The following is a 13,503-nucleotide window of genomic DNA, read 5'->3' on the forward strand; positions in this document are numbered from 1 at the left end:
CATAGCCGCTGACTGATTTGACCACTTGTTCAACCTCCTTGTTCAAACATAGTGCGAACCTATCTGTTTAGTCCATATCTACATGGACCTTATGGGTATCTGACAGCATTTCAGTACCTCGGTGCACTAGCGACACTAAGCGATTTTTTCAAGACTGCAGAGCATACACAAAATAGCAAACGGTTGTTGCATGCAGCCATTACCTTCGGAGTATCATCTTGTATGTAGAGAGACCTATTGTCTCATTTGCTTCATTGTGCGAATGCTTTCCCGTGTACAGAAAAGTGTTGAGGATGATTTACTCAATAAAACATAAATGCCGATTGCAACCAAAACTGTTCATATGCAAACTATACGTTCTTCTACATTGCCATAGAAAGCCGCTAGGGGTCCCATAATGTCCTTCAAACGTGCCCTTAGTTTTGCTGACATCTACTCCGATACTATCATTTGGATCGAAACACAGCTTCTTGAGTAATGAATAGGATCTTTTTTAAATACTTACAAAACGAATGTAATACAACTCGTTGCCAAAACAGATAGATACTTTCTGTGATAGACCCAAATGCTAGCCTCTTCCAGGCTCCGCTCCCCGGATAGTTGGAAAAATAGTAGAAATTGGCCAAATAGAGTGAATAGTATGCTAAGGGAGTCGGCTACGGATAGAGGGTCCAATATGCCATCCACGGTCGCAAACTGGCTTCTATAGCGGAATAACTTCTCTGACATCATCATCATCATGTTGACATGTTATCCGTCTATTTGGCAAATTTCTACGATTTTTCCAGCGACCATTGGAGCCTGGTAGAGGATAGGAGAGAGGGACATAATCTCCAAGCCGATCCACACCGGGCGCGAAAATCGTATATGCTAGCCAGAGAAGGTCCAGTCAGCCAGAGAGGGTTGATTGGACCCTCTCTGGCTGACTGGACCTTCTCTGGCTAGCATATACGATTTTCGTGCACGGTGTGGATCTGCTTGGAGATTAAGAGGGACAATAGGCGTCCGCGGAGCCTGGTAGAGGCTACCTACTCTCCAAGTAGCCTGGAATCCAGACCTATTATAGCTCCCGAGTCTCTCTCCGCAAATAGAGACTCGGGAGCTATAATAGGTCTGGATTCCAGGCTACTCTCCAAGCAGAGCTAGGGTTTCGGCTGGTTTTTGACGTGTTTTTAGGCGTTTTTGTCATGCCTTCTACTTTGTCATCGTTTTTGTTGTGGCGACAGTAGAGGCTACCAAATTCAGGTAATCTCCAAAATATGTTGGATGGAAGATGGTAACGCTTCTTGACCTCTCTCCCAGACGAATCCCTGAAAAAACGGGGACAGCCTGAAAACGTCACGGTTTTCTCGCCTAACATCTGCATGGAGACATCACAATATCAGCTAAACTTCAACAGCCAATCCTGAAAAGTGCAAGTGATATGCAAGCTCCAAATTCCTCTGAACCAATCGCTGTCGACCTTCCGTAATCTGGGCAATCCGTTCGACCAATCGCTCAACAGTAGGTGCTCCGGCCTAAGCACCATTATTAGGAGGTATGATTGCCATTTTTTAGCATGAGCCTTCTACTTCACGTTAAACTATACATCAAAACATATATTTTATACCTAAAAGCATATAAAAAATGTAAAAAATATATTGATGCTTCTCATTTTATGTAAAATAGGATTAATTTGACATTTAAAAGGATATACGAATGATTTGGTTTCACAACATTCCTCCTTGTAATGGCAGACTTGCGAATTGACAGCGAAAGCTGATCATTGTTTTCCTGCGAATCTGGCACATTGACTGACCCCCTCCGCCCCAGCCAGATAGGATGGTAAGGGTTGTCTCCTGTGATTTTCCCGTTGTGTAGAAACATTAGCTAATTTCAGCACTTCTCACTGTACGAATCTTTCCCGTATACTTAGATGAGGACGGCGGTAGTGTGCGTTGTGTTGGCGGTGCTGGCGGCGACCGACGCCGCGAGCTACTACAAGAGGCACCGGCACCAGCAGGGCTCCAACTATGCGGACTCTGTCGGTCGGGACGCCTGGGACATGCAGCATCAATGGGTACGTTTCTCTTTCAACTCGTATAGTTCAGGGCAATTCTTTCAACCATCGGGGTTATAACCTGCGTTACTGCCATTCATGCCTTTCAATTTCAGCTCACCCTTTACCTTATAATTAACGACTTGTACAAAGATGTTGTGATGAGCTTATTTGATAATCAAAACGAATCATGGAATGTGGTATGTTATCGTAGCCATCTGATCTGTTAGCTCAAGAGAAGAGCCCCTGTTGTAGGATCCATGCTTGTGATCCTTTAGCAAAGCAATTACAGCCAGACAGCCGGAAGATACCAAATTACCAACCCAGTTTGGGCCAGTTTGCTTATCTAGTCAAGTGGGGACAGTCCGTTAGATGCCTGGTTGGGGTTGTTGAACCGGGAGGTACTGAGTTCGAATCCCTGACAAGTCCCAATGTTGTGCCCTTGGAGCAATTCCCTCACTGGACTCGTAAATGAGTATGTAGCTGTGGCTAGGGACGTCCCACAGATAGGACGTTAACGGGGGTCTCGTGCTCGAGGAGGTGCCTCGAACACGTTAAACAGCCTCATTACCCTACACATTGGGTACCTGCCTGTGGCACTGGCTGCAAATACACCTGATATTAACTTTAGGTCCTGTGTTTGATGAGAGCCTCACCTCAAGCACATTTAAGACCCACCACACTACTCAATAAGAATAGGGCCCTTAGGGGTCCATTCTGGTGTAAGTGGATCAAATAAATCTGCCTGGATATGCAACTTGTACTCTTCAATATAAACCTGTTGTGTTACCCCATGAGGCAGTTTACCTTGTATGCAATACAAACCAACCAACCAACCAACCAACCAACCAACCAACCAACCAACCAACCAACCAACCAACCAACCAAATAAACAAACATGTAAGATTGGTCTATTTTGATTTAGATTCAAGTGGCTTTTTTATCTCCATGAAAAAAGGCATTTTCATGGATATACTGTTTTGCTTGCGTTTGTTGTTTGTGTGTATGTATGTGTCACCGGACACTTAAAGTCACCATAACTGTAGAACCTGTACATGGATTGTAATGATTTTTGGTATGTGGGTGGGTGTTAGGAGGAGGAAGGTCAAGGTCGATTTTGGGCCCCCTGGCATGTGTGACTGGAACTGCAATGGCGTATTTGTTAAAATCTTCAATGTAGAAGAACTGAAGAGTGGATCGACAGATCGTCATGTTCTTTGGTACACAGGTAGGTTAGACCAAGTTGTACACACTTAAGTGCAAACTATGCAAATGAGACCGAATTTGCATAAGTAAGGAGGTAAATCGTTTGCATGGGTGTCGTCGGATGCTTAAAGTAAGCATAACTGTAGAACGTGTAGATGGATTGTAATGATATTTGGTATGTGGGCATGCGCTGGGAGGAGAATGGTCAAGGTCGATTTTGGGCTCCCTGGTTTGTGTCCCTGGAACTGCAATGGCCTATTTGTAAAAATGTTCTAAAGGGGTATAACTGAAGAGAGGAACAACAGATTTTCATGTTATTTGGTACGCAGGTAGGTTGGACAGAGATGTACACACTGAAGTGCAAATCATGCAAAGTTAGTGTGTTTGCGTGCGTGTGCGCATGTGTGTATGAATTGGTCACCGTGTGTGTATGTATGTGTCACCGAATGCGTAAAGTCAGCATAACTATAGAACGTGTAGATGAATTGTAATGATATTTGTTATGTGGGTAGGTGTGGGGAGGAGAAAGGTCAAGGTCGATTTTGGGCCCTCTGGTATGTGTCACTGGAACTGCAATGGCGTATTTGTCAAAATCTTCAAAGGAGAATAACTGAAGAAAGGAGCAACAGATTTTCATGTTATTTACTTGGCAGGTAGCTTAGAGAGGGTTGTATACAATGAAGTGCAAATTATGCAAATTGGACTTAAGTTGCCTAAGTAATGGGGAAATCTATATTTGCAGTTTTGGCCATTGTAGCACTACTAACAGCTGTTACTAGCTATTGATAGCGAAAGTGGGTCACTGTGGAACCTGAGCCCCCAACATGTGGCCGGGGGTCATACCATTGAGCGATATAGAATGGGGGGAACAAGTTTAATAATAAAAAAAGTTTCATGGAGATTTTGGGTCCTAAGACTCTTGTTGTTTAACTGAAAGGTAGGCTTTCATGTATGAATAAAAAGAAAACAAGAGTGTCTCATGAAATTTACTTAAGGTATGAAAAATATAAGCAATATTTGGGGCAAGAGATTAATTTGAAAAGAGAGAAAGAGTGAAAGAGAGCTGTAGCTGGTGTGTTTCAAGGGAGTTTATACAGGCTATATAGATATAGATACAGAGAGACTAGTGTGGTAATACTATTTGTATGACATTGTGGTGTTATATTTCTAGCTATAGAGGCTCTTTACATCTTTTTTTTTTGTCATCCACTTAACCACACTGTACATTTTAATGAAACAGGTTTTAGACAGTAACTTTGAATGGTATTTAACCAAGGAGGTTTTATCAATAGAGAGCCACACCTCAAAGACATTAAAGAACAAGATAAAGGAGGTTTTATCAATATGATAAAACGTCCTTGATTTAACCAATAGATTGATTGACGTAGATGATAATAATGATGATGACATAGATATGAGAATCTGATGATCTGACAGGCATTTTTTCTGAATATCGGTTTGCTTGAGTTTCTTCATCTTTACATAATTTGGAAAGAAAGTGTCAAATGTTGGCACTTGAGGAAGGTAGCATGTAGTATCTACATTTGTATGGTAACCCTGAAGCCTTAAAAAAAATTGATCTGTAAGGTTACCTACCTATTACAAGTCATGAGCTACCGGTCAAATTCATGGTCAAGGTTTGAATGATAGCTGCAATTTCACACTTACGGAGCCTAAACCCACTGCAGATCGATTTAAGCTAGTTTCCCCAGCTTATTGTTCAGACAAAGGGTGGCAGATTGGGATATAACTGCTGAAATTGGCCAATTCCAGGCAAACAGGCCGGATGCCCTGATTGTCAGATAGCCTTTCAGTGTGAGAATCCCACTAACTGTTTTTCGCTGTTCGAAGAGGCCAGGGTTAGAGCGCTATTATCAATAAACATGGCTTGTGACTGAACTGTGCATCAGATCGTGCTTGGCAATTTTCTACAACAAAAGACAGGGTAACTCGAGCTGGAATAGGGTTTGGGCTATCGACCTATTCCAATGGATGTGAATAATGTAACAGAATTATAGTGAGGAGGACCTTGCACAAATGAGACAGTACCTACGAGACAAACTCTAAGTATGGAAATGGGGTCTTGTCTGTCTCATGGTGTGATGTAAATGTCATTGCTGCTGCACTGACATAAAATTCAGCATATTTCTCTTATTTATATGCATGTAACTACAATGTGGTTTTGACAAAAATGTACTGTAAGTTATATATTGAAGTGTTGATGCAAAACATTCAGAGCTGAACATAGCACAGGCCGCATTAGACGAAACCTGGTAGTGACTAATTTGCTGTTAATGTATCAATAGAAATTGTATTAGCTTTCAGTCCTGGCTTTGAATTGGCTTGTTTTCCCCTGTAACACTGTCAACATGCCCACACATTTCCTTGTTGCCAGGCCTGACTTCCGTTCCAGACAAGCTATGGGGATCTTGGCTTAGAACCAGGACTTGAATGAATGTCACTAAGATGAGGGGGAACTGTGAATCAAGCTGGGTGTATAGGTTTTAAATGGTGAATAGTTTGGCATAAAATGAAAGGGCATTAATTTACCTCTAGATTAGAAAAAAGCAACCCACTGGAGATGAGACTTTAAATTTAAAGAGGCTGGATTTTTTTAATCACCAGTCTACTTGGTTCAAAGTCTAGTTCAGCAGCGCATTTGATATTAAAGGATTGAAGAATACAATTGTCTAAAGAAATGACTTACTGGGCCTTGTAACTTGGATTCTTTGCTGAAAGAAATGAATAAAGGGGGTTAAGTCACATGGTGAAAGGGTAACTGAATTTGGTAACGGTAACCCCCACACTTAAGAACAGCATGTTAAGTAATGGTGGGTTCGTACCAATTAAAAGCTCACAATACTGTTATAGAACTGTAAAATGAACAGTGACCTTGATGAATCTATAAGTAAAGCCATCCAGATGTGAGGACTGATTTAGGTACGTATACACAGCTGTCTTAAGATTAGGGTACTGCGGGGCATCTTTGTACCTGTACACAGAGCACACCTGTGCTAATAGTATCTGTCATTAAGGTCACTTTTGTCAGCTTAGTAGGAATGTTTAACCTTGTGAGACCAAACAAGTGGACCATGTCCACCAACCTCCAGCTCAGCAGCAGCTGTTAGTGTTATGATATCCTTCTCTAAAGACCAGAGCATCAGAGATAGCCTCGTTGCAGACTCCTTCCGGCTGTTTTTCCTTTTCAAGTTACCGTTTTCTTATTTACTATTACATTTGTTTTCTTATTGCTGGCCAGGATGGACTTTCCGGCCAGCCAAAAGAAAAAAAAAAAGAAATAGTAAAACTGTAATTTTAAAAAGAAAACAGCCAGAAGCTGGAGTCTGTTACAGAGGCTAATCAGATTCAGAGAGTGGAACACTGACAAAATACACTGTTGTATGTACTGTACACACTTTTGGTTGTAACTGATATTCCCACACAAATGTACCATTCACAATAGTGGTCCTGGAGCTTTTCAACAAATGGAAAACTCAAAACAAATGATGAAGAGAGGAGGGGGAAATGGAATCAATAAATGTTTTTCAACCCTCTGACATGAAATACTTTGCGAATCTGGATTCACACAGGCACGGGATTGACCCCGATTCTCAAAGCCTGGTACCACGAACGACCCAAACCCTGGTCCAAGGGGGGTGGGGGGTGCATGGAATTTGCCTCAGGAGGTGGATTTGGCGGATGGACAATCCTGAACCTGGGTAAATCCAGATTCGCAAAGTCTGGTCTGAATTGGGTCTAAGTCATGGCCATGGGATCTAGTCACCATGGGGGTGTCACTCTCCTTCTTATTTATGCTGTTGATCACGATATTCGTGTAAAAATGTTTAAGTCAATTGACTGTTCGCATACACAATCCTGTTGGGTCTACCCTGTATATATAGTTAAGGGATCATTGCTTTTGCATCCCACTAGGAGAGCAGGGAAAATGTCATAATATGGTTGTTTTATATCCAGATATGTTTTTTTTTAATGACTCTAACTCATTATAATATTGGCTAAATGCAAAATATTATTTTGGGGCTGACACAAACAGATGATCTGTACATTTGCGTCAGCTTGGTAATAAATCAGTGACAATTTTACATTCCTCTACATCCAATTACAACCAGTATTTCATAAATAATGCATATCAGCCAGGTTAGTGCCCTTTATATAAGCCTTTTGTTGTCTGTATATTGAAAGGAACTTTTAAAAAAATGCCCTAATTAAGAATAAATTCTTTATCGAAAATAATTGTCAGGCACAGTTCTGAATATTTGTATAAATTTATCTAATAATATGTTGTTACAATTTCAATGTATTCAACATCTAACTTGTTGACATTTCGATGGACTCTGAGAATTGATTGTTAAAAGTTAAAGTCCTCCCCGCACCAGACGGTGCATAAGGCGGCGCCCATCTCCGTTTCGGTAGCCCTGGGCCACACAACTTTAGAACTACAGCGGGGGGCTAGTCCACTGGTAGTAGTGTGTGTTTAACTACCATACTCTATCCCAAATGCTGAGTGCTAAGCAGAGAAAGCAGTATGTACCATTTTTAGAGTCTTTGGTATGACCCGGCCGGGGTTCGAACTCACGACCTACCGCATGCAAGGCGAACACTCTATCCACTAGGCCATTGCACCGGATTTGATTGACTAATGTCTAAAACCTATAGATAATATTCAAAGTTTTTTGACAGTGGTAAGGCCAGGCCAATTTGATTTATTGGTTCATACATGTATTTAAAAAAAATAGTGCTGAACTCGAAGATCAGCTGCGATGGTGAAAACATGTCTGATGGAAAAGCCTGTACCAGTGTATCTTCCAGTCCTCTAGTTTGTGTCTTGACCCCTTCTTGAATATTTACTATTGATGATATTCAAAAACCAAGAAAATAAATTGGTGTGGCCTAAGCAAGTTCAGGGTAGTCAAATTACTAGTAGTAGTTCATGGTGTTCTTCAGTCAGTTCTCCAGTCAGTCAAGGGAAGGGTTTGTCCCCGGGAGTGAAAACATCCTGGAATGATAATAAAATGATGATGATGGTGTCCTTCAGTACAAAAAAATCAAGAAATGTACTTTTTTGTGTCTACCATTTCTCCCTGGAAGAACTGTTCATAGAGGCAATAATGGTTTTGAATACTGACCACCATGGGTCCATTCACACACTCACTCACTCCATGACCAGGAAAGTTTTCACCATCAATGATATTATTTTCGGAGGAAAAATTGGATGCTATCCAAATCTGTGTGCATCTTGGTTGTATACATTTATAAGCATAATATAACACAATCATCAGTTATTTAAATGCTGGTCTGGTCTGGCTATTTCCTAGAATTCCAGGGTTGATGTTGATAAATTGCTATCATCAACCTCCTTGCTATCATCCAGTAGACCCTCTTCCCTTGTGCAGACTGGCTGCGGCAGCCTTCCTGCCAATGAAGGTCTCTCTTAATTCAATAAAGAGGGAATGCGTCATATGCATGTGTGTCCACCACAACGGTCCTCATAAATCAGTGAAATAGAATCAGTGACAAGTTACATTTGTGAGTCATCCCGTAGAACAATATACAGCCCAAATGATACCATTTTTTCTGGATGACTATATAGCTACTTATCTATATTCCCCTTCATTATGGTGTTTGCCATGTGTTTGATACCCTCTTTATTAGGAATACCCTCTTTACCAGGAATAACAATTTCTTTAAACCTGTTTCCATATGTGTCTAGGTAGTTATTTATTATTGTCATAACACAAGGCAGTAACCAAGGCAGTATAGTAAGCAAGAGCATAACCTCTGCTTGGAGAGTAGCTACTTGGCCCCAACATGTATAACACAGGCTACCATTTACAAGTAGTAAAGGAAAGCTGATTTAATGGACTGTACCACAATATCTTCAAGATGGGGTGTTGATCAGCTATAATCCTCCAAAATCTGAAGATACTGCTGCGGTGTGCAAAATTGCCATGTTCATCAGGACCCCAGTACAGTTAACTGGTTCTATGATAAATTTGCAGTTTGCCTACTGTCAATAAATAGATGACATCCAAAAATTAAAGGTGTATGTGAGATGAATATAATGTATTTAGCCGGAAGGATTGTTTGTACTTCTGAGTGATGGGTCAGACTCAGAGTCAGAGCAGTTGAAGTTGAACAGGTATCATCATAACGTTCCCTGTGTCAGGGCTTACATGTATGTCTACATTTGAATTCTGTCCTTGATACCAGGGCTGTCACCAAAAGTTTGAAATTTATTTCCGTCCCTCTCAATTCAGTTTGACAGCCCATGTTGTTAATTTTTGCAGTTCAATCCGGCATTTTAAGCTTACTAAAGTATATTTTACCAGTTTCATGTCATGAACTTAAGATATTTTTGACTGATGTGGTGAAATTTTTGTCTGTCCTAACAAGTAAATTTCTGTCAAGGGATGGAAGCAGCCCTTAGGCTTTTCTAAGAGAATTGAGGCAGCACTTCACATGTCTTCACAGAACTTATCAAACTCGGTTTTCCATGTCACACAGACATATATCATTGTGGGTCATCAGCATATTTCTGCTTTTAGATAATCTTGTTGACAAACACCTGGACATGGTGATCAATACGAATGATCATGTTGTCACAGTAGATTTCTGTTCTCAGATTATACTGATAAGAAAAACATTTTTTTTTTTTTCATTATCTATTACTAGTATGTATTATTATAAATATAATGTTCTTTCTAACTCGCTCACTCAGACTTCAGTATCATAGACATTTCTCTTTGTCTCATCATTACAGTGGGGACAACCAGTATCTTGTTGATCACAGTTTCTTAATGTCATAAAGTCATGCCCAGTCCTGATACAATTTCTCCTACCTTTCCTGTTAGTGTGGGGAAATCAGAAAATAATCCCACCTTTCCATAGAAAATAGATAAGAAGTCCAAAAATCAATTCCAGAGACGGCTAAAGAAGATTAGGCCTTTTCAGTCGCCATGAAAAATTTATCAGGTATGCCAGGCGAGTGAGTGTGGATTGATCTATAGATGGGAGTTCATTGATTTCACATAAAACTGCTCGATGACGTCCGGGCTAGATGAAAGGTTTATTGCAGGTTATGTGATGACTGATGCCTGTCAAGGGCTAGGTCGGGCAGAATGTGGGGAGTCTACCAGATTTAATGGTTCCCAAAACGGAGGTCACTTGCAATGGAGTGGAAACCCACAACATTGTGGTTTTAGGTAATGTGCTAAGGTTCTTATGTGCAGCATGAGCAAAAATGACTAATCAGTGAAGAAAAATGGTTAATTTGGTTTTCTCCTCGCAATTTAGGCAGAGGGAGAAAAGAGGCTTTCCTATTTCAGATGATGCCATAAATATTCAAATGGCCCAATATCACCAATGATCCCTTTCATTGACTTAAAAGCATTGAACCCCAGTGAATAAAGGGGTACTGTAAATGTTGACATTTTTGTGGTGGTTTAATTTTTGTTCACTGTTTTTCACTTTGACCTTTTCACTGGGAGCTTAAACCTGCTTGCTCTTCTGCCTGTGTATGTCTACCCCCTTGTTTCAGCCGCAAACTTAAGTTAAAGCCATCGCCAGCACTCCATTTTCACGCTACCGACCGGTGTATCAAATCCCTGCAAACCTAAAGGCATCTACAGTACCGTAAAATCCCTATTTACGTACGCACCCCTCCTAACGTACGCACCCCTGATTTGGGGACGATTGCGGGCCTGACTCAGTGAATTGAAACGTTTAGGGGAAAAACCCTCCTAACGTACGCACCCCCTCTTCAGCATTTCGGTTGACATGAATGATCATCCTTCCGATGATGTTTACCGACTTAAAGGGTTACTGAGAAAAAGGTTTCTGGATAGAAAATATCAAACAATTTAAATATATGTATTATCTATTCTTTATTGCTGATTGATTGTGTGGTAGCATTCCACACTTCATTTACATGAAGATGTACCGTACTCTCATGCTAATATGCGATTTTTCTGAGGAAGAACCCCTCCTAACGTACGCACCCCAACTTTGGCGTCAGCCTGGAGCACCTGCTTGCAACTTGAAAAGTTTTAAAAGTGCGTACGTAAATAGGGATTTTACGGTATTCCTAGTTAAAGCTACTGTGAAGAACATTGGGAAAATTTGAATGTAAAATGCATGCACCCCTGATTATGGATCATGCAACCATCTTGAACAGTAATGTTGTTCGGGGATTTACATCCTCAAGCACTAGTACAGTAGAACTTGGTGTTCACGACTTTCACTGGTTGCCATCCATCAAATGCAGATCATTACTTCATAATTACCTCTGGGGGACCTGAACTTTATGAGGCTTCAAATGAACCCAAAACACTTCAAAGAAAACCCTGTGATGTCAACCTTGTAGGTGATCCTCAAGGTAAATGTGTCGTGCTGACTCATCAACAATCAGGCACGAAGGGCGATGTTTACTGATAAGACAGCTGGGTGAGGTCACTCCACTTCCTCCACAAAAACAGCTAATGTCAAAAACAATTTCATGGGAGACTGTTCAAATTAGTGTTTATAGGTTTAACAGCCAAATTTCCTGACTTTTGTGGAAAGGTTTTGTACTTTTTATTTCATGAAAGAAACTTTTTCAAGTTGTTTTTATGAACTACTGTCTCAAACACACTCAAACTTTCAGTCAAAGTTCCCTTGAAAGCTGAAGATTCATGCATGGAGTAATGTCCACATTCCATGAAAACCCCACACTGTTGCCTTGGGAAGTGAACAAACTCCACAGAGCTCTGGAGAGACAAACAGTTACTTTAAATGCCTTTACGTTTTTGTGAAAGATTGACTTCCAAACCTTCTGCTTGCAGTGGCTGCTTGAAATATCTGATGTTCATTCACAATTACTGCTTTGTCTTGGCTCATTCTTCAAAATTCATCATATCATAGTCAAGGCCACTGAAATTTAGTATATTATAATATTGATGATTTTTAGGTCATGCCAGCTGACTATTTAGCGATCACAGGACATATTGTTCAAGAATTTTCGATGCCTTTGGGTAGATGGAGACATCATAATTTTCATGTATCAATGAAACTGCTTTGTTCCATCACAGACCAAATACTGTACGAGGGCCTGCATGCCCCTTTTACGTAGAGCGTAATCGGCCGTTTAATTTTACGTAGAGCGTTGCTGACCACTCCATAATTTAGCGTAGAGCGTAGGGAGGCTTTCTGAATTCAGCGTAGAGCGTAGGTAGGCTTTCTGAATTTAGCGTATTACGTAGCCGGCCCTCCGAATTTAGCGTCGAGCGTTGTCGGGACCCCCCCATGCAGGCCCTCCTGTACCTGTAAATTCAGGTCTCTGCCCTCACCTCCTAGTGCCTCCTATGGTCTGAACAACACAAAGTTTGCTCCAAAAACAAATTTGTTTTGGTCAGATTCTGCCTGCAGGGCGGTACAACAGCCTTGACACACATGTATACTCAGTCTTTTCCAGGACAATCATGTAAAAGCTGTGCCCTAATTAATGACAGCCAGATGGTAAAGTGCAGTCACAAACCGTCCATTATTCTATTCCATTCATCTATTTTTAAACATTGTTGTAAGATACCCATAAAGCAAAATGCGATATTGGGCCTTCTCCAAATTAGAGGAAATTGGAACTAAAAGTTAGCTGTGCAACATTGAACTTGTGAAATGTGACTTTGAGAAAAATTGCTGGTCTAAGAGAATACTGATCTACAGTATGGTCGGTGCTCGCAAGCTTTTTTTCTGAAAGGGACAAAGATTGATTTTCGAACAGAAGTTATCCATATATATATATATATATCATTACAGATCAGTGTGTGATTAAGAAATGTATGGCAAGAAATGATATTGGGATTTGCTTGGTGATTTTTCTTTCCATTTCCCTTAAAGTTATACGTAGTCTACTGTACATCAGTTTTACCATCCAGATAACTGAAATATTCAGCATCAATCTTTTTCTGATATTGCCACTGATAAAATTGAAATACATTATACATGTTTCACAGTTATAACTTATTTTGATATGCAATTGCAAAGTGTGCATGGATATTCATTGAATGACAATTTTATCTGCCAGGAGTCATATTCATTGAGAATTTTACAGTATCTGAAGGATGATGATGATTTGTAACTATTATCATTATTGTTTGAATGTTGATAATCATGTAACTGCTATATAGAGATATGCATAGGATATCAGTGAGTGAACGATTGCAAATAGGGAAGTCATGTAATGTTTCATATTTGATAACTTCAAA

At 40.4% G+C, this 13,503-nt stretch overlaps 1 protein-coding gene across 2 annotated transcripts in view; it reads left to right on the forward strand.

Annotated features, from left to right (window-relative positions):
* The first annotated feature begins 1,728 nt into the window (after window positions 1-1,728).
* The window catches only part of LOC136448098 (testican-2-like), a 44,359-nt gene continuing 32,584 nt past the window's right edge, over window positions 1,729-13,503 (forward strand). The window contains exons 1-2 of one of the 2 annotated variants that reach the window (XM_066447231.1): window positions 1,729-1,824; window positions 1,916-2,059. In XM_066447231.1, coding sequence (XP_066303328.1) covers window positions 1,822-1,824; window positions 1,916-2,059 — 147 coding nt within the window. In that variant the 5' untranslated portion in view covers window positions 1,729-1,821. The remainder of the gene's footprint in view (window positions 1,825-1,915; window positions 2,060-13,503) is intronic. The other variant, XM_066447233.1, reaches the window with a different exon arrangement.

Source organism: Branchiostoma lanceolatum, chromosome 14 (assembly GCF_035083965.1).
Source record: "Branchiostoma lanceolatum isolate klBraLanc5 chromosome 14, klBraLanc5.hap2, whole genome shotgun sequence".
NCBI classification, from domain to species: Eukaryota; Metazoa; Chordata; class Leptocardii; order Amphioxiformes; family Branchiostomatidae; genus Branchiostoma; species Branchiostoma lanceolatum.